This window comes from Carassius carassius, chromosome 33, assembly GCF_963082965.1.
Source record: "Carassius carassius chromosome 33, fCarCar2.1, whole genome shotgun sequence".
NCBI classification, from domain to species: domain Eukaryota; kingdom Metazoa; phylum Chordata; class Actinopteri; order Cypriniformes; family Cyprinidae; genus Carassius; species Carassius carassius.
In genome coordinates, this window is record NC_081787.1 from 383,118 (window position 1) to 411,012 (window position 27,895).

At 40.9% G+C, this 27,895-nt stretch overlaps 1 protein-coding gene across 1 annotated transcript; it reads right to left on the reverse strand.

The window, feature by feature from the left end:
• Positions 1 to 2,835: 2,835 nt before the first annotated feature.
• LOC132114102 (sialidase-like) lies at positions 2,836 to 5,679 on the reverse strand. The gene is made up of 3 exons (XM_059522240.1): positions 5,516 to 5,679; positions 4,659 to 5,400; positions 2,836 to 4,542 (listed from the first exon to the last, which is right to left on the reverse strand). Exons 1-3 carry the CDS (start codon positions 5,677 to 5,679, stop codon positions 2,836 to 2,838), a joined length of 2,613 nt encoding a protein of 870 aa, XP_059378223.1.
• Positions 5,680 to 27,895: the final 22,216 nt, after the last annotated feature.

The window sequence follows — 27,895 nt, forward strand, 5'->3', positions numbered from 1 at the left end:
AAATTAACCATGTTACAAGATTTTTCTGACACTGTTTGTTTTTAGCAAAAACTTGATATGTTTTGATACATTTTCTTTTGAAAACAAGCCTAAGGTCTAAAGATTTCCTCATGTTCTTGTGAAAGATGACTAATTCTGTTGATGATAATAATTAATTGTGATCTGATATTTTAAAAAAAGAGCAAACTGTAGCACAAGAGTAGTGTGTGTATAACTCCTGTAGGAGAAAGTCGACTCATTGAAGTCTTTACTGCAGTTTCTTCAGCAGTTTGAGAAGCAGAAGCCAATCTCATCCTCGCAGCTCAATTTCACTTCAGTTAAAGCTCTTTATTGGACATTTCTGTTTGATTTAAGCCTTATCTGCACCCTGTGGGACATCAGGTCGGATACTGAGTGGATTTGACTATTAATGATAGAGAGCAGAGAGAGGATCGATTCTGGACAGGTTTCTGATTAAGGCTTTCCTGAACTTCTGAGAAGCTCCATTAAGCTGCTTAACATAAGCCCACACAGACTTCAGAGGACGGCCTGTGACTGCGTGAAATCACAGTCTCCTGAAGAGCTCAGACAGTCTGTAATGTGCGGATGCATCCGTATCGGAGCCGAACAGACGGACACCTGGAGAACTTCTCAAAGGAGGAATAGAAGAAAGTTGAGCAAACTTGAGGAAACACTTGAGCTTTTAAGTTTCATTCCTGACACGAGAGAAAACGTCCCGTCGGCAGAAAAACTGTTGGTTTCAATCTCAGTGAAACCTGTGAGAATACATCCAGCTCATATTTCAACTCAAAATCTACAGAGAGAAAGAAGAAATTATATTTTATTTGCATTGTAACATCCTGTTCTCATCGGTGTAATGATGACACATATATATATATAAAATTGTTAATATATATGTTTATTAGGATGTTCAAAATGTCATTTTTAATTCAATTTGTTACTTTATGTTTCTTTAATTATTTGTGAAATTTGTTAAAAAGTAAAACCTATACCAATTCATTTAGTGCATATTTACTTTATGCTAGTTTGAGTTAAAATGTATTATTATATAATGTCCTTTTATATATATATGCAGATATTTAAAACACATAAAGATACTGTATGTTCATAATGTATTACAGATTGTGTTAAAGCAATTTAATTGGCATGAAAATAATGGTAAAGGATTATGATGGTCTTTAAGCAGGCTTGTTTTTCTTCATGCTAAATATTTTTACTTATTTTTTGATTTGGGGGTGAAATATGACCTGCATGCTGAGACTCACAGAGTAATATGAGCTGTTCCCAGATGTGTTTCAGCTCACAGGGACTCATTCAAACATATCAAACTCACACCTTTACAGAATGACACATCTGTTGCATGTATGAGAAATGACAATGCTGTTTACTAAAAACCTTAGGAATGATGCTGAAGACAAAAGCGTTTCACAAAGGAAAGCTGAGTTTGAGTGAATCCAGAAAACTCCTGAGAAAGAGTGGCAGTGTTCAGCTTTCACTTCTGATACTAATTACTGTGTAATCAAACATTCCTGCAGAGAGAGAGAGAGAGAGAGAGAGAGAGAGAGAAACAGAGACAGAGAGAGAGAGAGAGAGAGAGAGAGAGAGAGAAACAGAGACAGAGAGAGAGAGAGAGAGAGAGAGAGAGAGAGAAACAGAGACAGAGAGAGAGAGAGAGAGAGAGAGAGAGAGAGAGAGACAGAGAGAGAGAGGGAGAGAGAGAGAGAGAGAAACAGAGACAGAGAGAGAGAGAGAGAGAGAGAGGGAAAGAGAGAGAGAGAGAGAGAGAAACAGAGACAGAGAGAGAGAGAGAGAGAGAGAGAGAGAGAGACAGAGAGAGAGACAGAGAGAGAGAGAGAAAGACAGAGAGAGAGAGAGAGAGCGAGAGAGCGATAGGATCGGTCGATTTTACAGTGGGTTTGAAAGCCATTAGTCTGAAGAATGTACGATGCTATCGAAGCCAATCACTCACACGCTGATACAGGATTGTTTCCAAATGGAAGCGTTATTCTTGCTGTGTTTTGGACTGTGACGTCCATCTAAAATTCCTCAAGTTATTTTACTCTTTACTGCATATTATTTCTGAGGAAAACTGAATATTTAATAATACTAATACTACTACTACTACTACTAATAGTAATTATAATAATAATTGCAATAATAAAAATAGTAATAATAATAATAATAATAACAATAATGATTATAATAGTATAAATAAAATAATAGCAATAATATAATATAATAACAGTAAAAAATTATAATAATAGGATAAATTATAATAATAATATTAGTAATAATAATTATAACAATATTAATACTAATACTAATAGTAGTAGTAATAATAATAATGATAATAATAATAGTAAAAAAAATAATAATAGCAATAATGTTATAAAATAATAATAATAAGAGTAAAAAATAAAATAAAAGCAGTAATGATAATAATAATAATAATAATAATAATAATAATAATAATAATAATAATAATAATAATAATAATAATAACATTAATAATAGCAATAATAATAACAGTAAAATAGTTTTTATTTATATGGCAAATTTCAAAATTTCAAGGTCATTTTACAAGAAATAGGAGACATTCAAACAGCAAAACAAAGACCAAAACTGAAGCAAACAGAAGAAAGCAGGAAGAAAGAAAGACATCATTACTTTAATGAAACAGCATTATATAATTAATTAAATTTAAGAGAAAAAAATAATGATTAATGGATAGTTAAAGCATCATCAAAATATATTTTTTCTTGCCAAAATATATTTTGAATATATGGTAATTATATGTAAGAGTGAAGCTCGATTAAAAGTATTTTTTATAAACTCTTAGCCTCCTCGGGGGGAACTGTTAGCGGACGCCTCCTCGGGGGAATTGTGAGCAGACGCCGCTTCGGGGGAACTGTGAGCGGATGCCTCCTTGGGGGAACTGTGAGCGGACGCCTCCTCGGGGGAACTGTGAGCGGATGCCTCCTTGGGGGAACTGTGAGCGGACGCCTCCTCGGGGGAACTGTGAGCGGACGCCTCCTCGGGGGAACTGTGAGCAGACGCCTCCTCGGGGGAAATGTGAGCGGACGCCTCCTTGGGGCAACTGTTAGCGGACGCCTCCTCGGGGGAACTGTGAGCAGACGCCTCCTCGGGGGAAATGTGAGCGGACGCCTCCTTGGGGGAACTGTTAGCGGACGCCTCCTCGGGGGAACTGTGAGCAGACGCCTCCTCGGGGGAAATGTGAGCGGACGCCTCCTTGGGGGAACTGTGAGCAGACGCCTCCTCGGGGGAACTGTTAGCGGACGCCTCCTCGGGGGAACTGTGAGCAGACGCCTCCTCGGGGGAACTGTTAGCGGACGCCTCCTCGGGGGAACTGTGAGCAGACGCCTCCTCAAGGGAACTGTGAGCAGATGCCTCCTCAGGGGAACTGTGAGGAGACGCCTCCTCGGGGGAACTGTTAGCGGACGCCTCCTCGGGGGAACTGTGAGCAGACGCCTCCTCAAGGGAACTGTGAGCAGATGCCTCCTCAGGGGAACTGTGAGCAGACGCCTCCTCGGGGGAACTGTTAGCGGACGCCTCCTCGGGGGAACTGTGAGCAGACGCCTCCTCAAGGGAACTGTGAGCAGATGCCTCCTCAGGGGAACTGTGAGCAGACGCTTCCTCGGGGGAACTGTTAGCGGACACCTCCTTGGGGGAACTGTTAGCGGATGCCTCCTCGGGGGAACTGTGAGCAGACGCCGCCTTGGGGGAACTGTTAGCGGACGCCTCCTCGGGGGAACTGTGAGCAGACGCCTCCTCGGGGGAACTGTTAGCGGACATCTCCTCGGGGGAACTGTGAGCGGATGCCTTCTCGGGGGAACTGTGAGCGGACGCCGCTTCAGGGGAACTGTTAGCGGACGCCTCCTCGGGGGAACTGTGAGCGGATGCCTTCTCGGGGGAACTGTGAGCAGACACCTCCTCGGGGGAACTGTGAGCAGACGCCGGCTTGGGGGAACTGTTAGCGGACGCCTCCTTGGGGGAACTGTTAGCGGACGCCTCCTCGGGGGAACTGTGAGCAGACGCCTCCTCGGGGGAACTGTTAGCGGACGTCTCCTCGGGGGAACTGTGAGCGGATGCCTTCTCGGGGGAACTGTTAGCGGACGTCTCCTCGGGTGAACTGTGAGCGGACGCCTCCTCGGGGGAACTGTGAGCGGACGTCTCCTCGGGGGAACTGTGAGCGGATGCCTTCTCGGGGGAACTGTTAGCGGACGTCTCCTCGGGTGAACTGTGAGCGGACACCTCCTTGGGGGAACTGTTAGCGGACTCCTCCTCGGGGGAACTGTTAGCGGACGTCTCCTCGGGGGAACTGTGAGCGGATGCCTTCTCGGGGGAACTGTTAGCGGACGTCTCCTCGGGTGAACTGTGAGCGGACGTCTCCTCGGGTGAACTGTGAGTGGACGTCTCCTCGGGGGAACTGTGAGCAGACACCTCCTCGGGTGAACTGTTAGCGGACGCCTCCTCCGGGGAACTGTGAGCAGACGCCTCCTCGGGGGAACTGTTAGCGGACGTCTCCTCGGGGGAACTGTGAGCGTGTTAGCGGACGTCTCCTCGGGTGAACTGTGAGCGGACGCCTCCTCGGGGGAACTGTGAGCGGACGTCTCCTCGGGGGAACTGTGAGCGGATGCCTTCTCGGGGGAACTGTTAGCGGACGTCTCCTCGGGTGAACTGTGAGCGGACACCTCCTTGGGGGAACTGTTAGCGGACTCCTCCTCGGGGGAACTGTTAGCGGACATCTCCTCGGGGGAACTGTGAGCGGATGCCTTCTCGGGGGAACTGTTAGCGGACGTCTCCTCGGGTGAACTGTGAGCGGACGTCTCCTCGGGTGAACTGTGAGTGGACGTCTCCTCGGGGGAACTGTGAGCAGACACCTCCTCGGGTGAACTGTGAGCGGACGTCGCTTCGGGGGAACTGTTAGCGGACGCCGCTTCGGAGGAACTGTGAGCAGACGCCTCCTCGGGTGAACTGTGAGCGGACGTCGCTTCAGGGGAACTGTGAGCTGATGCCTCCTCGGGGGAACTGTTAGCGGATGCCTCCTCGGGGGAACTGTTAGTGGACGCCTCCTCGGGGGAACTGTTAGCGGACGCCTCCTTGGGGGAACTGTTAGTGGACGCCTCCTTGGGGGAACTGTTAGCGGACGCCACCTCGGGGGAACAGTTAGCGGACGCCACCTCAGGGGAACAGTTAGTGGACGCCACCTCAGGGGAACTGTTAGCGGATGCCGCCTCAGGGGAACTGTGAGGGGACGCCTCCCCGGGGGAACTGTTAGCGGACGCCGCCTCGGGGGAACTGTTGGCGGACGCCGCCTCGGGGGAACTGCTAGCGGACGCCTCCTCGGGGGGACTGTTAGCAGACGCCTCCTTGGCGGAACTGTGAGCGGATGCTGCTTCGGGGGAACTGTGAGCGGACGCCTCCTCGGGGGAACTGTGAGTGGACTCCGTCGTGAGTGGCCACTGCTGCAGATTCGTGGAAGCGGGAAGCAAACCCCTCCGCCTCGCAGGCAACATCCTGAGTAGGCATCCCCACCCTGATGGCTGAGCCGCTCACCTGCAGAGCCAGGTTGATATAGTCCTCCAGGGTCTCCCCGGGGTGCCAGAATGGCATCAGGGACCTGAAGGGCTCGGCTAGGCCTCCCCAGAAGCACACCATAAGGCAAGTCCTCTCTTTAGCTGACAACTGAGTAGCCCCCACAAAGTCCCTGGCTTAATCCTCGATGGCCCGATCTCCCTGGTGGACATCAAGAAACCTCCCTGCTGGACCCATTTTCCCTGGCTGGATTCTGTAATGGGTTGGCAAAGAAAGCACAGGGTCTGGGTCCAAATGCAGGGAAGAATCTTTTATATAGAACAAAACCAAAAAAAAAACCAAACAAGGCAAAAACAGAGGCAAATCACAGGAACCAGAGCAGTAGAGATTCAAAAAACATGATTAACCAGCAAAACTACGATTAACATTAATCCAGCCAGACAGAGTGGTGTGAGAGAGGAGAATATATAGCCAAGGGCAATGGAAACCAGGTGTGTGTGTGTGAGTGGGAGCAAGGGAGAAACACAGGTCGAGCAACTAAACAGTAATGAGGTGACAAGGTGGGCGGGGTCAGAAAAAGACAGGAGAGAGCACATGGCACCCAACAAACACAACACTCACAGAAGACAGTGAGAGAAAGACAGAAGACTGTGACATATATATATTGTAAATAATATATAAATATGTTAGTAGAAAATATATTTATGTAAATATATTTAGATATATATTTTATCAAGTATATATTTTTGTCCCATTTTTTAAATATATTAAAAAATATATAGAAATATTTTTAGTCATTTGGGGGAGTTGATGAATAGCAGTGACTGAAGGTTGTGGAGGTATTACTCTCTCTGACTTAAGATCCTCAAGACAAACATGTTTTTTTCTCTTGAATAACGTCAGGAGCTTGAATTAAGCAGGTAGATGATTTCTTGTTGAGTGTAAAACTCAGAACTGGACTCTAGACTGGACTCTGAAACAATATTCCATGATGTTTGGATTCCTGTAGGGTGTGTCTGCTCTCGCTGCTGACAGCACTCAACTTCCTGTGTGTGTGTGTGTGTGTGTGAGAGAGAGTGTGTGTGTGAGTGTGTGTGTCATGCCATGGGAGAACAATTGCATTTCACTCTCCTTTTTCCAATTAAACTTCCACAAAAAATGCAAAAGTGTCACTGCAGGAGAGAAGGACTGTTTGTCATCAGCTGCCTCTCTCTCATCATGGACTCTCCTCAGATCTTCACACTGCTCAGTCAGACGTGTGTGTGTGTGTGTGTGTGTGTGTTGTAGCAGTGGGGTTTTATTGTGTCTTACACCAGTAGATGGCGAAAAGTGACTGCATTTAAAGTGAGTACTGAATCATTTATTAAATCGATTCTTTCAAACACTGATTCACTCAGGAACAAAACAACTGAACTGAAAATCTTTACTAGTCTGCTCTTTAATAATTAAAGCATTATTTACACATCATTCATGGAATATTTTTCCTGAAACATTTTAATTGGATGTTCAGCAAACCTTTTTTGTTGTTGTATATAATTGTTTCAGAATGTTCATAGAACATTAAAAAGTAACATTTCCAACTTGTTTGTACAGAGTGACACATCTGTGAGCCGCTCTGAGTGTGTCTGAAACACATTCTTTGGCTTGAATCTTTCTTCATGACCTCACAGCTGAGACTAATGCCATCTCATTCATCTGAATCCAACTAAATCAGCAATTAAACGAGCCATTACTGGAAGCGTTTGTGTGATGACAGTGACTCGGATCTCCGGAAACCATTCGTCTGAAGATCGGAAGAGTTTCTCTGTGACTGACAGCTACATGATGTGTCCATCAGAGGTCAAAGGTCAACACCATTCCCACACAGGAATGAAAGCGAGCGTTGCATTTGAATCCGTTCTCTTCCAGCTCTGTGAAAGCAAAGGATTTGACTGTATTTACTCTTCTAACCTGAGAGGTTGGCTTTCACTGTACATTCAGCAAATCAATCAGACGTTTATACTGCCGTCTGAACAGACTACTGTATGGGAAACTACATTAGGCTTTTCTTGCATGTGTTTTATTAATAAAACAGCTTTAACAGCTCATCTGTTATATCTGAATACCTGAATACTTTCAGACTGAAGCCAGAGACGTTTCACAGCGAAAGACGCCAGAAACATTCACCAGATCGACTAAAAACCTCAAACCTGCAGGATACTAGCTGATATTATATTATATTATATTATATTATATTATATTATATTATATTATATTATATTATATTATATTATATTATATTATATTATATTATTGTGCGCTGATGAATCAACATAATTATTAAATCACATCTCAAGTAAATGTGTCTTGCATCCAGTCCAATCTAAATAAAACGTTTAAGAAATCAAAAAGAAAAAATGGCTCCTCTTCATCTGAAAGCTCACAAACGAGCAGAAAAGCTCACGGAGGATGAATAACTTCACTTGTGTGGAAGATCATATCTTAGGCAGTTCCAGCATTGTTAATAAAGCGCTCTAATGTTCTCAAACCTGCTGAACTCAGCAGAAACTCACACACACTTCATCTGCTCAGAAACACACCGAACCCAAACGCTCCTCTGGATCCTGAGACGGAGGATGAAGTTTAACTTTATAAATGTGAAGCTACTGATTCTGGCGACTGGAAACAGATTTCGCTGCGTTTGCTGCTCAGACTGAACTTTCAAACCACAGCAAAGAACAAGAGAGAGGCTGACATCACCAGAAAGATCTGAGCCATGCATCACTGCGATGCTTGAGCCGTGATGTAACCACACACACACACACACACACACCGCTGACCCGGCGTATAGAGGCTTCGCTCCAGAATACAGACATTCGAGAAGCGTTCAGGGAAGCAAACATGATGAAAATCACTCAGTTCTCAGAAACAAGATGTTGCTGAGGTCAAGGAGATCCTTCCTTTCTTTGCTCGTTTCTTTCCTTTCCTCTTATTGTGTTTGTCAGTGATTGATGGACGGCCGTGGCCAATCCAAACGGCCGAAACAGTCCATGTCTAATTAATGAACTCATGCATGACCTGCATAAAGATGAATCCAGCTGAAGACTTCATCCTGACCGTGTAAAGTCAGCTTAAACTCATGTCTGCTGAAAATAAATCCTCTTATTTTCAATTTATATTCACACAAAGAAACCACTTTATCAGTAGCGTTTATCCAAAATTTCTTCTAGATGCAAAAGTCTGACCAAAAGGATAATATAACAGATCAAGTATATATAGTATGTTTAGAATCAGCTAAATATATAGAAATACTTGAAATAAAGTGCATTAATACAAATATGATAACATGTGTTAATTAAATAAAAAATTATCTATGTTCATGATCTTATTCTTCATGATTATTATTGTAATGACAAAATATAATATAATATAAAATAAAACAATTATCTTGTAATTTTATTTAAAAAAATAAATAAATAAATACTAAAAACTATACAAATTTTAAATGTCAGTAAAAAAGTATAATATTATCTCACTGATACTAAAATAAGTCTGAAATGGTGTTAGAATATAAATAATTATTTGCATAATTTTTTAAGCATATTATTTATTTGTTTTAACAATAAGCTTTCTTTGATTTTAATAAATATTTAGAAGTACATTGGGAAAAAATTCAACACTCAATACCTGTATGGATATAAAAAAGAATACTCTGAGTAATAAAATCAGTTTTCAGACTGTAAACTCATTTCATTCAGAAATACATACAGTATTCCTGCCAGTGAAGCCAAAAATAATCTGCTTTCCCCTTTAAATTCAGACAGATATTTGTTCTTGTTTTAATCAGAATCTAACTTTATTTTGATAATTTATTTTGAAAAGAAGACATCATTTGCTCAAGTGAGCATAAGTCTTACTCCATTCTCAGTTTTAATTCTTAAATTTGAATGTATTACGTCTTGCATATTTCTGATTCTATTTGTCAGAAATATTTTAAACTGTTGCTCATCCAAAAGTTGGTTCATGACCGATGTGAGCGATGTGAGAGATAAAACTCCTTGCTATTGTTGGATCAGATACAAATATGAGTGCAGATCATCATCATAATTCATTCTGGGAAATTACACTCATTATATTTGTCCTCTCCGTCCAGATGTTCATCCACATGTTTTAGGTAAATATTCAGGTAAATATTAAAAGGATATATTTGAGTAATGATGTTACTGTGAAATATAAACACTTGTAGAGGCCAAACAGGTTTAGACAAAGTTCATTTGAGGATAGGGTTATTAAAGTTGGCTAAAAACATAAGCATCAGTAAAATAAAATAAAATACAATAAAAAGTTAAATAAAACGTAAAACAAAATATAAAACAAAATAACATTTACAATAAAATAAAATAAAATAAAATAAAATAAAATAAAATAAAATAAAATAAAATAAAATAAAATAAAATAAAATAAAATAAAATTAAAACCTTATAAAGAGAAGTGGCATTTTCATTAAGTTTAAGTTGTTCATTTTAGGCCAGGGTTATTATAGTTAACCAAAACTAAAAGGATAAAAAGAATCACATTGAAATAAATAAATAAATAAATAAATAAATTTCATATCAGCTGAAAAGTCACATTTTCTTTTAGTTTAGCTTAAGTTAAATATTCAGATAAAAACTAATTGGATTTATTGATGATAAATATACAAACCTGGTGATTGTGCATTAAAACATCTATTGCAGCAATCTGAGCTGTTTGATTTATGCATGACTGACAGTATTTAGCACTTTCAGTTTATTTGTGTTAAACCAGATGCATGGGAACTAGACACATTGCACAGTGCAGTGTAATCTACTGCAGTGTGTGGTGCTTTAAGGCTGTGCTTCTGTCAGGTTCAGGGCATCTGTAGTTGTGTTTTCTCTAAGATCGTGTAGTTTTGTTCTTCAGCGGTGTGTGACGGCCGGCCTCAGGCTTCTTTACAACATCTGTCAGTCCATCTGTGTTGGACAGGAACCACGGGCTGATGTTCGGGTTAGACTCTGAGCTCCTCCACACATGACTGAGCTCTGTCTGCGCTCAGAAGCAATGACCAGCAGCTTCTGAAGATGAATCCGTGTCTGGACGGTTTCATTACATTTGTGCATTCAGCAGTGACTTCACACTCAACGTACACATTTGATCAGTCCATGCAGTCCCTGGGAACTGAACCCATGACCTTTGGCGTTGAGAGCACTCTGATCTACTGTTGGAGCTTCAGGAATACGTGAGGTTTTTCCTGCTTCAAAATTGATGTTTAATTGTCAAATTTACTGTCAGTTTTGAAAAGTGGAAATAGTTTCTTGGCATCTTTTTCTCTTCAGTGTACAGTGGGGATGTGGATGTGGAGGAAGCGCTCTAATGATGTGGGATGTGGTCTCTTGAACAGAAAAACATGAGGATCAGATATTACTCCAGGAACAGAAGTGATAGTGGATTATTGGTTGATGAACAGATGTGAGCCGCTGGTGTTCAACTGAAGCATCTCGTATCTGACAGCTCGTTCATTCTTTGATTATGTTCCATGTATTTATGAAACTGGAGTCATTGGGGTTCGACGGTAGTGTTTTCATGAGCAAACATGTCCGTATGTCGTCTCATTCAGACTGCTCCACAATATTCCCGTAAGTGACCAGGCCGTCCAGCAGTGATGGATTTGGTGGTTTCTCCCGAACTATTTCTGCTGCTGAAACTCCTCTGCAGCTCTTTTGTCTTCGTAGGTTTCCTGGAGGCTTTCGTGTCTGGTTTTGAGAGATATGTGGATGGCCCACAAATAATCCGGACACTTTCTGTGCTCGGTGTGTTTGAATGAGCGGGCGTTTGGGAGTTTTAGTACACCTGTTGGTTTTTGCATTTGCTTGGGAAGTCTTTAAAGTGCATTTGCATTCATGCTTTTATCCAAAACTTTTACCTCCTAGTGTTAAAGACACTTGATAAAAGCGTTCAGACCTTGTGCTTTAAAGTTAGCATAAGATATATTTTGGATGCTATTGATTTTATTGTGAACATTTCATCCGTGCTTGTTCCTTTCCTTCTTCTTAGTGTCACACCTACACTTGAACAAAGAGAGAAAGCCCTGTGAGTGTGATGTTCAGACGTCTGAAGGAGTCTGTGTGGTTGTGGTCACTCTGAGCTTGTGGTTCAGATGCTTGTTTGATGACTGTGCTGTTTGTGTCTTCATTGGAAGAACATGATGTGCAAATTTCAGAGCAGTGACAAACCAAAGATGCTTCTCTAAAATTGTAAAGAAGTATCATGTCACTGCGTGCTTTAAAATATCAAATAAAATAATTAGTATGTACTTATTCACTTTGTTAGTTTTACTTAGTGAAGTCCATGTCTAAAATTGACTAGCAACATCTGAGTGCAAAAGAAAAATGTAGTTTTATTTGTTTATTATTATTCTTTTCCACAATGCGTCTCAGGGGATGTTTACATAACTCAATTTTCAACTAAAAACCAAACATTTGATGTGTTTTTTCCATTCGTGTACTGTATATGAATGAGATCTGAGGGGTTTTCTGACTTCAGCTCTGTGAGTCACTGTGATAAAAACTCTTTGTCTCAGTGTGATCTGCTGCTGCCGGAGCGTGGCGATGTTCTTCACGTGTACGTCTCTGGTGTGGAGCTGAGAGTCTCAGTTTCATGTGGTTTGTGGATCGAAGCCAAACTATGGGAAGCAGCTCCTCGCTCTCTGAGAGCAATCCTGCAGCCGCGTCCTTCTTCTGTCTCTCGGCTCTCGCGTCGCTCCTCCTGCTCTGCGTCTTGTAAACCGGCTCTAATAATCAGCCCTGTATGTGGAGGCCCAGAGACCGTGCTGTCAGAGTTCAGAGCAGAATAAATAAATCCTGAAGAGAACACACACACACACACACACACACACACACACACACCGCTGGACTAAAGCCACTGCATATGGTAGTAGTAACTCTCTCTCTCTCTCTCTCTCTCTCTCTCTCTCTCTCTCTCTCTCTCTGGCAGAAGAGATTCAGGCAAACTAATTTCACACGTGTCACATCTCTGCTGTGTCTTTCCACTGCTCTGGCCAGACACACACACACACACACACACACACACACACACACGCACGCACGCACGCACACACACACAGACTCACACACACACACACACACACACACACACGTTTGTTTTTGTGAAAAGAAAGGAACTATGATTATGTTCAGAATCACATTGTGTGTGTCTGTGTGTGTGTGTGTTCTTTTGTATGTGTGTGTGTGTGTGTGTGACTACACAAAAAATTGTTGTAGAATTTACTTTGAAACCATTTTCACTCTGAATTTTTTAAATACTTTTCACAAACAATTACAATGAAATGGCAAGAATCACACATGAGATTGTGAAGTAGAAAAACTGAGATAGGGTTTTTTGTTTTTGTAAAACATATACTCCGATAATGTTTATTTACAAATAATCTCATGCATGTTTAGTAGAGATGCTATGACATTATCCTAACAATATCAGCCATACTTATATTATCTTTAGCAATCATTTTGATCAAACAATTAAGTATGTGTGAAACCACTGCTCGACTTTGTGGTCGTTTCATCCAACCTCCGTCCGTATGTCTTGGACACTCGGGTGAAGAGAGGGGCGGAGCTGTCAACTGATCACCACCTGGTGGTGAGTTGGATCCGATGGCGGGGGAGGAAGCTGGACAGACTTGGCAGACCCAAACGTACTGTGAGGATCTGTTGGGAACGTTTGGCCGAGCCCCCTGTCAAAGAGATCTTCAACTCCCACCTCCGGCAGAGCTTCGACCGGATCCCGAGGGAGGCTGGAGATATTGAGTCCGAGTGGACCATGTTCTCCGCCTCCATTGTCGAAGCGGCCGCTCGGAGCTGTGGCCGTAAGGTCTCCGGTGCCTGTCGAGGCGTTAATCCCCGAACCCGGTGGTGGACACCGGAAGTAAGGGATGCCGTCAAGCTGAAGAAGGAGTCCTATCGGGCCTGGTTGGCTTGTGGGACTCCTGAGGCAGCTGACAGGTACCGGCAGGCCAAGCGGACTGCAGCCCGGGTGGTTGTGGAGGCAAAAACTCGGGTTCGGTGAGGCCAGGGAGAAGGACTATCGGTCGGCCTCGAAGAGATTCTGGCAAACCGTCCGGCGCCTCAGGAGAGGGAAGCAGTGCCCTACCAATGCTGTTTACAGTAGAGGTGGGGAGCTGTTGACCTCAACTGGGGATGTCGTTGGACGGAGGAAGGAATACTTCGAGGATCTCCTCAATCCCGCTGTCACGTCTTCCATTGAGGAAGCAGAGGCTGAGGGCTCAGATGTGGACTCGTCCATCACCCAAGCTGAAGTCACAGAGGTAGTCAAGAAACTCCTCGGTGGCAAGGCACCGGGGGTGGATGAGATCCGCCCTGAGTACCTTAAGTCTCTGGATGTTGTGGGGCTATCTTGGCTGACACGCCTCTGCAGCATCGCGTGGCAGTCGGGGACGGTGCCTCTGGGATGGCAGACCGGGGTGGTGGTCCCTCTTTTTAAGAAGGGGGACCGGAGGGTGTGTTCCAACTACAGGGGGATCACACTTCTCAGCCTCCCTGGGAAAGTCTATGCCAGGGTACTGGAGAGGAGAATCCGGCTGATAGTAGAACCTCGGATTCAGGAGGAACAGTGTGGTTTTTGTCCAGGCCGTGGAACACTGGACCAGCTCTATACCCTCTACAGGGTGCTGGAGGGTTCATGGGAGTTTGCCCAACCAGTCCACATGTGCTTTGTGGATTTGGAGAAGGCATTCAACTGTGTCCCTCGCGGCGGCCTGTGGAGGGTGCTCCGGGAGTATGGGGTCCGGGGCCCTTTGCTAAGGGCTATCCGGTCCCTGTACGACCAGAGCAGGAGCTTGGTTCGTATTGCCAGCAGTAAGTCAGACTTGTTCCCGGTGCGTGTTGGACTCCGGCAGGGCTGCCCTTTGTCGCCGGTTCTGTTCATAATTTTTATGGACAGAATTTCTAGGCGCAGCCAGGGGCCGGAGGGGGTCAGGTTTGGTGACAACAAGATTTCGTCTCTGCTCTTTGCGGATGATGTTGTCGTGTTGGCCTCATCAAGCCAGGTCCTTCACCATGAACTGGGACGGTTTGCAGCCGAGTGTGAAGCGGCTGGGATGAGAATCAGCACCTCCAAATCCGAGGCCATGGTCCTCAGTCGGAAAAGGGTGGCTTGCCCACTTCAGGTTGGTGGAGAGTTCCTGCCTCAAGTGGAGGAGTTAAGTATCTTGGGGTCTTGTTCACGAGTGAGGGAAGGATGGAACGGGAGATTGACAGACGGATCGGTGCAGCTTCTGCAGTAATGCGCTCGATTTACCGGTCAATCTATGTTCCTACTCTCACCTATGGTCATGAGCGTTGGGTCATGACCGAAAGGACAAGATCCCGGATACAGGTGGCCGAAATGAGCTTTCTCCGCAGAGTGGCTGGGCGATCCCTTAGAGATAGGGTGAGAAGGGTCAGCTGAGGTGGCTCGGGCATCTGTTCCGGATGCCTCCTGGACGCCTTCCCGGGAAGGTGTTCCGGGCGCGTCCCACTGGGAGGAGACCCCGGGGAAGACCTAGGACACGCTGGAGAGACTATGTCTCCCGGCTGGCCTGGGAACGCCTCGGTGTCCCCCCAGAAGAGCTGGAGGAAGTGTCTAGGGAGAGGGAAGTCTGGGGTTCTCTGCTTAGACTGCTGCCCCCGCGACCTGGCCCCGGATAAGCGGAAGAAGATGGATGGATGGATGGAAACCACTGCTGTTGTAATTTCAGCCTTATTTTAAATAAATAAATCATTACATTGATATTACCTGAAAACGAATGATAATTCAGATCAGGACTTCAGATTGCGGATCACTAATCATTTGATTCAGATCGGGACTTCGGATCACGAATCACTTGATTTAGATCGAGACTTCGGATCACTAATCATATGATTCAGATCGGGACTTCGGATCGCGAATCACTTGATTTACATCGGGACTTCGGATCGCGAATCACTTGATTTAGATCGAGACTTCGGATCACTAATCATATGATTCGGATCGGGACTTCGGATCGCGAATCACTTGATTTAGATCGGGACTTCGGATCACTAATCATTTGATTCAGATCAGGACTTCGGATCGCGAATTGATTTAGATCGAGACTTCGGAGTGCGTATCATTTGATTCAGATCAGGACTTCGGATCGCGAATCACTTTATTTACATCGGGACTTCGGATCGCAAATTACTTGATTTAAGGTTCGTTCGACTTCACGCAGCATTGCGATCGCTGTCTGACTTGAAGCAGTGCATGCAGGTTAGAAATTTTGTCAGACTTGATACAGCGCTGACGCCACGTGACTGTGACGTGTGCCATCAAAGTAACGCGAGAGTGATTCGAGAGGAGCCGGAGAACTCAGCCAGTGCAGCTTCTGAAGAGCGGCTGCACAGGTTCTGATGACGACACAACTGATCCACGGTTGGCTGGATTCACTGATGACACCGATGACATGCGTTTCAAGTTTATTGGAGTCGACTTCAGTTTCAGAAATTCTCATATGAACTTTTAAAATAGTTCAATACGTTTTTATGTCGTCTTCATCTTATATATCATATTTATTAAATATTGTTTTACTGTATTTACTTTATTGTTAATATAGAGTTTGTGTATGTTTATTTTGCATGACTTTCTTTTTTATACAGACCTTTTACAGTATTCAACAGCATAACCTATTCAAATGAGCATTTTTAATAACTAAAATGTTAATCTTAAAAACATACAATCTAATGTGGTCATAAATGTATGCTCCTATACAAATGATACATAATACATTATGTTCCTCCATTTGTTTGGTTTCTGTATATTCTCTAGTTTATTTAGCAAACTGCTATAACAACTTGCTGTAACTTCAACTTAACAACTTGACAACATTCTGTTCACCTTCAAATAGTTGGTCTAAATCACAATATAATCCAACAGAATTGTCCTTTTCTGTATATGAAAATCAGTGGTGTTATGTTTAAAATTTTAAAAAGAGCTCAGCAGGAGGGTACTGTAAATCTTGTTGCTGAAACCTTCTTAAAAAACACATACCCACCAGGGAATTTTTTATAGGTTACTTTTATCATATTGTATTAGCAGAAACACCCATGTAATACTGCTAAAGTATATATCCAATATGTAATCTTGTTTTGGAAGACACCCTTCCAAAACACCACTTATACACACATTTAAACGCGATCAAGTAAGCAAACGCCACGTGATCTCCCTTGACTGACGTAATTGCAGCAAACTACGGGAGCCACAACGTGTCCGGCTTCATATCTCCGTTTGCAGCTCCTCCCCACCTGCACGCGGCTACTCTTGCCGATCGGTTGCATCCAGCCGCAGCCGATGTCGAACACACCTCAAGTATTGTACCAGAAGTTCAAAATTATCGTATTTGGAAGAAAATTATCGTACATGAGTCAAAAGAGTTATTTATCTTTTCTAAACCAACAACATTTTGACACGACCTGCAAATTACCACAATAGATAACAAGGCGTATTGTTGGACGGAAGCAGTGAGACAAAATACTATCCCTTTATTCTCAGTTACTGTCTGCGACGCGGCGCATATTAAAACATATTAAAATGATTTTTAACACTTGCTTTGTCGTGTCCCGTGAAGAAGGAATTTAGCTGTTTCTGCGTGGTGCAGTTAACTCCACATCTGAGCCGCTGTCATCGGAATCCTGCTTGTTGCCAGATGTTGAAGGGGTTCTTGCTGTCATGGACCGCAACTAGTGCTCGTTGACTTTAAAGCAGGGCACTCTCCTGCACACGAACGCATTTAGAGTGTCTGTAATGAGCCGATTTCGTGTATGAGTAAAGAAGCCCTATGACTGCAACTACCATCATTTAAATTTTCTTAAAATTCTGAAATTATCGTACATTACGGGATTTTTTTCATTATTGATCGTACATCGTACAGAGGTAAAAATTATCGTACAAATACGATAATTATTGTACGTCTGACAACACTGCAGCAACCGCAGTTTGTCCAGAGCGGCTGCAGAGCGCTGATGACGACACAGCTGCTGCACGATTGGACAGATTCACCACATGACAACGATCACGTGTGTTTCGGGTTAGTCGAAGCATTTCAGTTCCAATAATGGCAACAAATCTCTGTTTTTAGAATGGTAAAAGATTTTAAATGTAGACGCACTGTTGTATTGAGTCCCATTTATCATACCACACTGATAAAAGCATATATGCCCTACTGGTATTTAAATAGTATATGTCTCTATGTTGAACTTTATTCTTGAAATTATTTCTAAAACGTCTGTGTATTTTACAAATATTGCATTTAATTCACTACATCTTTGATAGAGTATGCAAACAAAACGTGAGTGTCACTAACGGGAGCAGAAAGTATCCGGCTTGACGGCTCCGTTTTCAACTCTGCTCCCTGACTGGAAGCGGCTACTCTCGTTGATCGCCGTCTGTAGCTGAGCTTCAAGTCGAACGCACCCTTATCGGGACTTCGGATCGCGATTCACTTGATTCAGATCGGGACTTCGGATCACTAATCATATGACTCAGATCGGGACTTCGGATCGCGAATCTCTTGATTTAGATCGGGACTTCGGATCGCGATTCACTTGATTTAGATCGAGACTTCGGATCGCGATTCACTTGATTTAGATCGGGACTTTGGATCGCGATTCACTTGATTTAGATCGGGACTTCGGATCGCGATTCACTTGATTTAGATCGGGACTTCGGATCGCGATTCACTTGATTTAGATCGGGACTTCGGAGTGTATATCATTTGATTCAGATCGGGACTTCGGATCGCGAATCACTAGATTTACATCGGGACTTCGGAGTGTGTATCATTTGATTCAGATCAGGACTTCGGATCGCGAATCACTTGATTTACATCAGGATGTCGGATCACGATTCACTTGATTTAGATCGGGACTTCGGATCACGAATCAATTGATTTACATCGGGACTTCGGGGTGCGTATGATTTGTTTCAGATCGGGACTTCGGATCGAGATTCACTGGATTTAGATCGGGACTTCGGATCACGAATCACTTCATTTAGATTGAGACTCCGGAGTGCGAATCACTTGATTCAGATTAGGACTTCGGAGTGCGTATCACGAATAATTTTTTCTGATTTGTTTTTCATTTTTATTAAACAGTACATAACATCAAGCTATTAAGACCATGCAGTTATAAAAACAAAAGAAAAGTAAAAAATAAGAAAGGATACAAATACAAATACAAATCCCTAAGATAATTACCCGTTACTAAAAGTGTGATAACCATGTTTTGTTTTTTTTAGCCTTGAGGGCCATATGAGTCCTCAGTGCATGATTGTGAAGGACGTATTAGAGCAGCTCATGATCAGATAACCCACAGAGACGTGAAGGTTTTCATTTGGATCTTGTAGTTTGTCTTTTTTAAGCGTGTTGTATTTGCTGTTCTTGCAGTCAGTGTTATATTTCCCGCAGCACTAATGCAGCGTGTGTCTGTCTGGTTCTGATCTTCATGGCCGTCGTGATGGTTAAACATTATTTCTGGAGCTCAGTTGCTTCACCACAGAGCAGCCTCTATATTTACTGGGACGGCTGTGAGCTTTACACCTGTTAAAAAAGACAATTCAACAGTTGTGTGAAACCAGACTCGCTCTGAATGAAGCTGCAAGATGCTTTTCAGCATGAAGATTTTAAATAGAAGGTGTCTGGTGATCGGTTGAAGGCTGTGAAGCAGGACGGCCCGTATTTTGAGATGCCACTGCTTTTTTTTGATGGTGTCACATTAACAGAAACAAGAGACCATATATATATATATATATATATATATATATATATATATATATATATATATATATATATATATATATATATGCTACTGGTCAAACATTTGGAATAAATTATGTTCTTGAAAGAAGTCTCTTTTGCTCATCAAGGCTGCATATATTTGATCAAAAATACAGTAAAATAATGAAATATTATTTTAATGCAAAACAGATGTTTTCTGTGTGAATCTGTGTTAAAGTGTAATGTATTTCTGTGATGCTCCGCTGTATTTTCAGCATCATTCCTCCAGTCTTCAGTGTCACATGATCTTCAGAAATCATGAAAATATGATTTACTGCTCAAGAAACACACTGCAATTCAGTTTTTTAAGAAAACAATGTGATCAAAAGTGACAGTAAAGACATTTCTAATGTTACAAAGATTTCTATTTCAAATAAATTCAGTTCTTTTGGACTTTCTCTTCATCTGTGAATTCTGAAAAATAAAATGCATCCACAAAAATATCATAAATGTTTCTTGAGCAGCAAATCTGCATATAAAAATTACACACACACACACACACACACACACACACACACAGACACACACACGCACACACACACACACACACACACACACACACAGACACACACACGCACACACACACACACACACACACACACACACACACACAGACACAGACACAGACACACACACACACACACACACACACACAGACACACACACGCACACACACACACACACACACACACACACACACGCACACACACACACACACACACACACACACACACACACACACACACACACACACACAGACACACACACACACACACACACACAGACACACACACGCACACACACACACACACACACACACACACACACACACACACACACACACACACACACAGCATAGCTCAGCCTCAGCTGTTCAGATTAATTAGTTCCTGATTTTAACAAGCTTCAGCTGAACTCGTTAGTTGTGTCAGTGATTAGGTTGAGAGCGACTCTCTAAATGTTTAAAGCACATGAAAACAGGCTAAATTTGCTCCTTCTGGAGAACTCAGTGAACGCTGCAGTCTGTAAATTTGATCTTGTGGGATTTATGATCTCATTCTCAGAGCTGATTAACACTTCAATTAGTAATAATGCACACTTTTGATGTTTTTTATCCACAGAAATGCAGCGTCCTTGAGGTGTTTATCTCAGTAAACACATTCTGGATTATTTTATAAATTTATTAAATACTGACTGAGATACAATTTTATTTATATTTTGAATCAGTTTTTTAATCTTTATATTTTCTGTTTGTTTTCGTTCTAATTTTATTGTATGTTTTTATAATTTTTAGTATGTTTTTTTTATTTATTAGATTTTTTTAGTCTTAGTAAATCAGGTTAAATTATAATGAGAAACTAAAGTAATTTTTATTGTTTAAAGTAAAAAAAAAATATGGTTTTAATTTTATTTTCAGTTTTAGTTACTGTAATGACAATGATTTCTATCTTCTATCTATCTCAGCAAAAAATCAATTTTAACACTAAATCACACTAGTTACTGGATGAATATACTGCTGTTATTTTATTTAAATTGTGTTAAATGATGATAAATGGTGCTAAAGCAGGCTTTAAGTTAAATAGAATTCATATTTCTTTGACTTTATGGTGCATGACCCAGATGTTTGACAGTATTCATAAGATTGATCCACTTTCCTCGACCAACCGTTCTTGTTCGACTGAATATTCATGTTCATGAGGATGAAATGATCTTCAAAGCCTCGTTGGATGAGTCTAACCTCTTTATTATTCCACAAAACATGAGAGAATATGATTACGAGTGTTTGAGGCCATGTTTAATAATCGAGAGAAACAAATACATTTTTTCAATTTTTGATCTTGGTTTATTTTCGTGCTCAGATTGTGATCGTGATGTTTCAGACGGAGTTGAATGTGGTTTTGTTGGCTTGTTCACACAGTTAATACCGTCTCTAAACAATCTCTCGCTCTGTTTCTCATTTCTGAATATCAGAAACATCCCGAACCGTTTCACTTTTCTCCAGTCGTTTCAGGAAAGTTTCTGGAGGTTGGTTTGATCTGCTGCTCTGTTAAACATCTCAGCATCCCACTTTCATGTGTTTTCTAAATCTTAAACACTACATGAGATCAGTCTGATTTCTTGAGTCTGTTTCAGTGTAAGAAATGATTTCTCAAAGTTGAAAAAAAAACCCCAAAGATTGTTGGAGTATGTGTTACAAGAAAATACAATTTCAGTTTTTCTACTTCTCTAATTCATTGTGCTACTTGCTGTTTCAGAAAACTTTCACACCAAATTTTCCTGTTCAGTTTGAAACTAAAATCAAAAAAAGAGATATATATATAAAATGATAATGAATGATGCAGTAATATAGTGCTTTATTGTATATTGCATGAAAATCTACTGAAATAAAAAAAATATATATATTAAATATTAAAAACTTTTTGTATCTATTCTGGTTCTAAGTCAACATATCTTCATTTACTTTAACTTGATTTACTAAAAATAACTTGCACTAAAACTGAAATATTAATTCACAATTAATTAATACAAAATATGTATACCTAGTATTTTGCAAAGAACAAAAACTAAAAAATTACTGAACAAAATTACTAAAACTGAAATTATATTTTAAGACACACACACACACACACACACACACACACACACACACACACACACACACACAAAATATATATATATACACTGTATATACTAATAAATATACATATAGACTTATATGTAATATACATATAGAAAGAACAATTACTATTTATATTACAATTTAAATATATATTGAAATATTGACTCTAGCAGTTTAAAGACGTGAATGTGAAGTCTTCTGTGGGTTTATAATGAATCTCTCTCAGGATGAGCTCAGCACTCAGGAATGCAGCGATGGCAAAGAATCAATGAATCATTTCTCCTGTCTTCAGGAACAGCTCTGAAAACCAGCTCCAGTCCTTAAACCAAACCAAACCAAACTAGCTCACTCACATCCTGGTCTTTGTGCTGAGCTGAGCTAATAATAGACTCCCTAACCCCTGGTATCTCTCTCTCTCTCTCTCTGGTTGACCATCGTGAACCGATCCGGGTTAGGGGGGAATGTTCTCTGGAATGACAATTAAACGAAACAAAGACGAAGCAGAGCAGTGAACCGGGACGAATGAGAAGGTGAGCAGCTGCCAAGAGCCATAACTGTGTAGAGATCGATTTCATTCACTGTAAAAATACATGCAAGAGCATCAGCACTGATCTAGAGCTTATCATTCCTGAATACAGTCGGATTACAGTCTTCAGGATCACTGGGTACTGATGTTCTTATGATATCTGTCTTGCTTTCCCAGTACTAATATCAGAGCATCCTTAAATCAAGACACATTTACTGGAGAAGTGAAATGGCATGAGATAAGAAGTCTGATACTGATATAAACTGATGTAAACATGAGTCTGTGCTCTATATCTCCAGTAATGTGTCTCAGTGAGATGAGATGTAAATGATCCGCACATATAACACAGTGATTGAGAGCTGAAGAAATCAAGGCTCCTCAGAAGATGTGAGATGTTCTGGAGGCTTGTGAAGATCATTCCTCCGCTGAGGAACAGTGAAAGTAAAGCTTCTGGAAACAAACGCTCCTCAAAAGATCCTGAGGATCAGATTTGAGACTCTAAAACATGATTGATGGAGAATCAAGTAAAGCTGAGCGGCTTCAGTCCAGGAAGAGTTCATCTGGAGATATTACTGACCTTATTCTGACCTTTACTTGATCACAATCAGGAAAGATCTGACACGAGCTGAATCCGGACGTTTCTAATTACACTAGAAGAGCTTTGAGTTGATAAAACACTCGGAGACGGAAGACATGAGGAGATTGAGAGAGAAACAGCAGAGTTTTGATCATTAAGAGGCCTTAGAAATCATGAAATTCAAAGATTAAAACTATTCAATGGTTGAAATATAAAAAAGAGAAGTAAAAAACAGGTTTTAATGACTAGCTGTGAAAGTAAACAGTAGGATGTGTGTGTGTGGAATAGTAATGAGCGTCTGTTAATGTCCCGTCTGTCTTGATGGGCTTCTGTGTCCGTCTCTGAACAACCTGAGCTAATTAATCCTCGTCCCTCGGCTGACGAGATCTCGGCTGGACGTCTTTGTCTCTGCATTCACTCGTCTCGCTCCAGTGTGAGAATCGGCCGCATGAGCTTGTTTGTGAGCGAGTTCAAAGCCACGGAGCAGAGATTAGACATTGTTCCTGCTTTCGGACGCTCATCTACAGCTGAGAGGAATTAACAGCCTCGCCACAACGCGAGCAGTCATGTGTGAGACCGAGGATACGAGCGGGATATCACTAATGAACACACACTTACACACCGCAGATACTCGGATGGACGAAGCCTCAGGTCGTCGTAGGACGGAAAGTTCATCAGGAATACAAAAAAAGTTATTTTGCTTTTCTGAAACTTGACAAGAAATCTTTAATCAGACTCACAAATACAAAACCATAACTTACTTCACATCCATCTATTATCTGTCCCTGGAGCACAAACCAGTCTTTGGGGTATATTTGTAGCAATAGACAACAATACATTGTATGGGTCAAACTGATAGATTTTTTCTTTATGCTAAAAATCATTAGGATATTAAGTAAAGATAATGTTCCATGAAGATTCTTATTAAATCTCCTACCGTAAAAATATAAAAACTTAATTTTTGATTAGTAATATGCATTGCTAAGAACTTCATTTGAACAAATTTAAAGAAGATTTTCTCAATATTTAGATTTTTTTGCTCCCTCAGATTCCAGATTTTCAAATAGTTGTATCTCAGACAAATATTGACCTACTAACAAACCGTACATCAGTGGACAGATGATTTATTCAGATTTCAGATGATGTATAAATAAAAAAAAGAACACTTAAGACTGGTTTTGTGCTTTAGGGTCACATATTCAGTTAAACAAAAAACAAATATATATAAAAATAAATAAATTAAAGTGATAGTTCGCCCTAAAATGTTATTTTCTGAACTTTTTTGTTGGTTACGTTTTAACGTTAAGAAAACATTCCATTTTATCACTTCGCAAACATTATGGGGACGTTACTTTTGAATGTTTTGAAACAAGTTGTTAAATTAAGACAAATGTCCAAATACATGAAAAAGTTTCCATTGTTTTTTTTGCTAACATTTCAAGAACATCTTAAAATGTTCATTGTATTCTTGGGTAAAAAAACTGAATTCTGTAACAAACATTTTGTAACATCATAATCACAACAAGAACATTTCAACAACTTTTCAAAACACTGTTCTTATAACATTTTTATAACCTAAGAACTTCAGGACTATGGATCCGGAAGTGCTGAAATGCAGCTTGTTTCCAGGTTTGGGCTGCAGACACACACTCCCTGTGAAGAGAGTGTGAGAGAGATCAGGGTGAATCTGTGTGAATCTGCGTGAATCACTCTGTTTGAATCAGTGTGAATCAGTGAGAATCAGTGTGAATCAGTGTGAATCAGCGAGAATCAGCGAGAATCAGTGTGAATCAGTTCAATTCAATTCAATTCAAGTTTATTTGTATAGCGCTTTTTACAATACAAATCGTTACAAAGCAACTTTACAGAAAATTATGTTTCTACAATATTTAGTAGTAGCTAGTAGTTTGTGCACGTTTGACAGGATTTTAGAAAAATAAAAATAATAATAATAATACAAGACGTAGTCAGCTAGATGATGAACTATCAATATTATTAATTAATAGTAATTATATGATGCAGTCACACATGTTGCAATATTTGTTAGTTCTGTTTGTCGATTCAGGGTTAGCATCATCTGGGGTCCTCTGAGGGTCAGCATCATCTCTTCTCAGGTGTTCTGGATCCAGACTGGAGCTTGTGTAAATCCTAATCCCGTGGCAAAACATAGAAACAAGATAGAGACATCATTAGCATAGCTGCTGATCCAACAAAGTAAAATTAGTTTAACCCAAGCTAAAGAATAAAAATGCAGATGCAACTACACTCACAATTTAAGAGATACATTATTCGAATGCTTGGCGAAAGAGATGCGTTTTTAATCTAGATTTAAACAGAGAGAGTGTGTCTGAACCCCGAACATTATCAGGAAGGCTATTCCAGAGTTTGGGAGCCAAATGTGAAAAAGCTCTACCTCCTTTAGTGGACTTTGCTATCCTAGGAACTACCAAAAGTCCAGCGTTTTGTGACCTTAGGGTGCGTGATGGGTTGTAGCATGGTAGAAGGCTAGTTAGGTACGCAGGAGCTAAACCATTTAGGGCCTTATAGGTAAGTAATGATAATTTGTAACTGATACGGAACTTAATAGGTAGCCAGTGCAGAGACTGTAAAATTGGGGTAATATGATCATATTTTCTTGACCTGGTAAGGACTCTAGCTGCTGCATTTTGGACTACCTGTAGCTTGTTTATTGACGAAGCAGGACAACCACCTAGAAGTGCATTACAATAGTCCAGTCTAGAGGTCATGAATGCATGAACTAGCTTTTCTGCATCAGAAACAGATAACATGTTTCGTAGCTTGGCAATGTTTCTAAGATGGAAGAATGCAGTTTTTGTAACATTGGAAATATGATTTTCAAAAGACAAATTGCTGTCTAATATAACACCCAGATTTCTGACTGTAGAGGAAGTAACAGTACATCCGTCTAGTTGCAGATTGTAATCTACAAGATTCTGTGTGGTGTTTTTTGGTCCAATAATTAATATCTCTGTCTTATCCGAATTTAATTGGAGAAAATTATTTGTCATCCAATCTTTTACATTTTTAACACACTCTGTTAGCTTAGATAATTGGGAAGTTTCATCTGGTCTCGTTGAAATATATAGCTGAGTATCATCAGCATAACAGTGGAAGCTTATTCCGTATTTTCTAATAATATTACCAAGGGGCAACATGTATATTGAAAATAGAAGGGGACCTAGGACGGATCCTTGTGGCACTCCATATTTTACTGATGATAAATGAGATGACACCCCATTTAAGTAAACAAAATGGTAGCGATCGGACAGGTAGGATCTAAACCATCTTAGAGCCTGCCCTTGAATACCTGTATAGTTTTGTAATCGATCTATGAGTATGTCATGATCTATGGTGTCGAACGCAGCACTAAGATCAAGTAAGACTAGAAATGAGATGCAGCCTTGATCTGACGCAAGAAGCAGGTCATTTGTAATTTTAACAAGTGCAGTTTCTGTGCTATGGTGGGGCCTAAAACCTGACTGAAATTCTTCATACAGATCATTTTTATGCAGGAAGGTGCTCAATTGAACAGACACAACTTTTTCTAAAATTTTAGACATAAATGGAAGATTTGAAATAGGCCTATAATTTGCCAGTACACTAGGATCTAGTTTTGGTTTCTTAATAAGAGGCTTGATAACCGCCAGCTTGAATGGTTTTGGGACGTGACCTAAAGATAACGACGAGTTAATGATATTGAGATATTGAATCAGTGAGAATCAGTGAGAATCAGTGTGAATCAGTGAGAATCAGTGAGAATCAGTGTGAATCAGCGAGAATCAGTGAGAATCAGTGTGAATCAGCGAGAATCAGTGTGAATCAGTGAGAATCAGTGTGAATCAGTGTGAATCAGTGGGGATCAGTGTGAATCAGTGAGAATCAGTGTGAATCAGTGTGAATCAGTGAGAATCAGTGTGAATCAGTTAGAATCAGTGTGAATCAGTGAGAATCCGTGTGAATCAGAGAGAATCAGTGTGAATCAGTATGAATCAGTGAGAATCAGTGGAATCAGTGTGAATCAGTGAGAATGAGTGAGAATCAGTGTGAATTAGGGGTAGCATGGTTCAACTTTTTCACGGTTCGGTTTGTTTCACTGTTTTAGAGCCATGGTTTTCGGTACAGTTTGGTATGTGCTATGTTTATGGAAAAACTAAACATTCTAATAACAAAAAAGAGGAAGAATATTCTAAAAGCAACAGCACAAATAAATACAATAGAGTAAAGATACAAACAATAAACAGTGATTTTCAGTTTTTTTAGGCAGGTCTACCATAAGTTTTTAGGTACAGAAATTGAATAAAGTAATCAAATGTAAAACAGCATTGCATATTGGACTGTATAAATTAAAGATTATTCTTTATTAAAGTTACAAAAGCTTTTTAATCAAGAGAAGTGAAAGGTTTCTTTGTTGTTGCTGTTCGATTAATAAAAAGACTGTCACTTTAAGAGAATGCACTGACACAGTGGCCTGCGTTCAGCTGTGTCTGCTGTAGGATACTTACCAAAACAGGCATTTTGACATGATTTTTGTGTGAATTTGTCCATTTAAACATAATACTTCAGAGAGATCTCAATATTTGTGCGAGTTCTGAGGCGCGGGTTTGCGCACTTCGGGTGAGCGCATGCACAAATCTTCTCACTGCGCACACGAGTTTGCATCCTTTAGCTATTAAATGTTTAAACTGACAAAGCTTAAATGAGTTTAGTTTAAACACAGATATCAACGTGTGCTGTTCA

Bases quoted from the DNA above. Each gene is read 5' to 3' on its own strand.
- LOC132114102 (XM_059522240.1), bottom strand. From the start codon at position 5,679: ATGGTGTGCTTCTGGGGAGGCCTAGCCGAGCCCTTCAGGTCCCTGATG. The intron at 5,401-5,515 runs GTTTGCTTCCCG...ATCCGCTCACAG, and splicing joins GTTGCCTGCGAGGCGGAGGG to TTCCGCCAAGGAGGCGTCTG. The intron at 4,543-4,658 runs GCATCCGCTCAC...TCCCCCGAGGAG, and splicing joins CTAACAGTTCCCCCGAGAAG to ACGTCCGCTAACAGTTCCCC.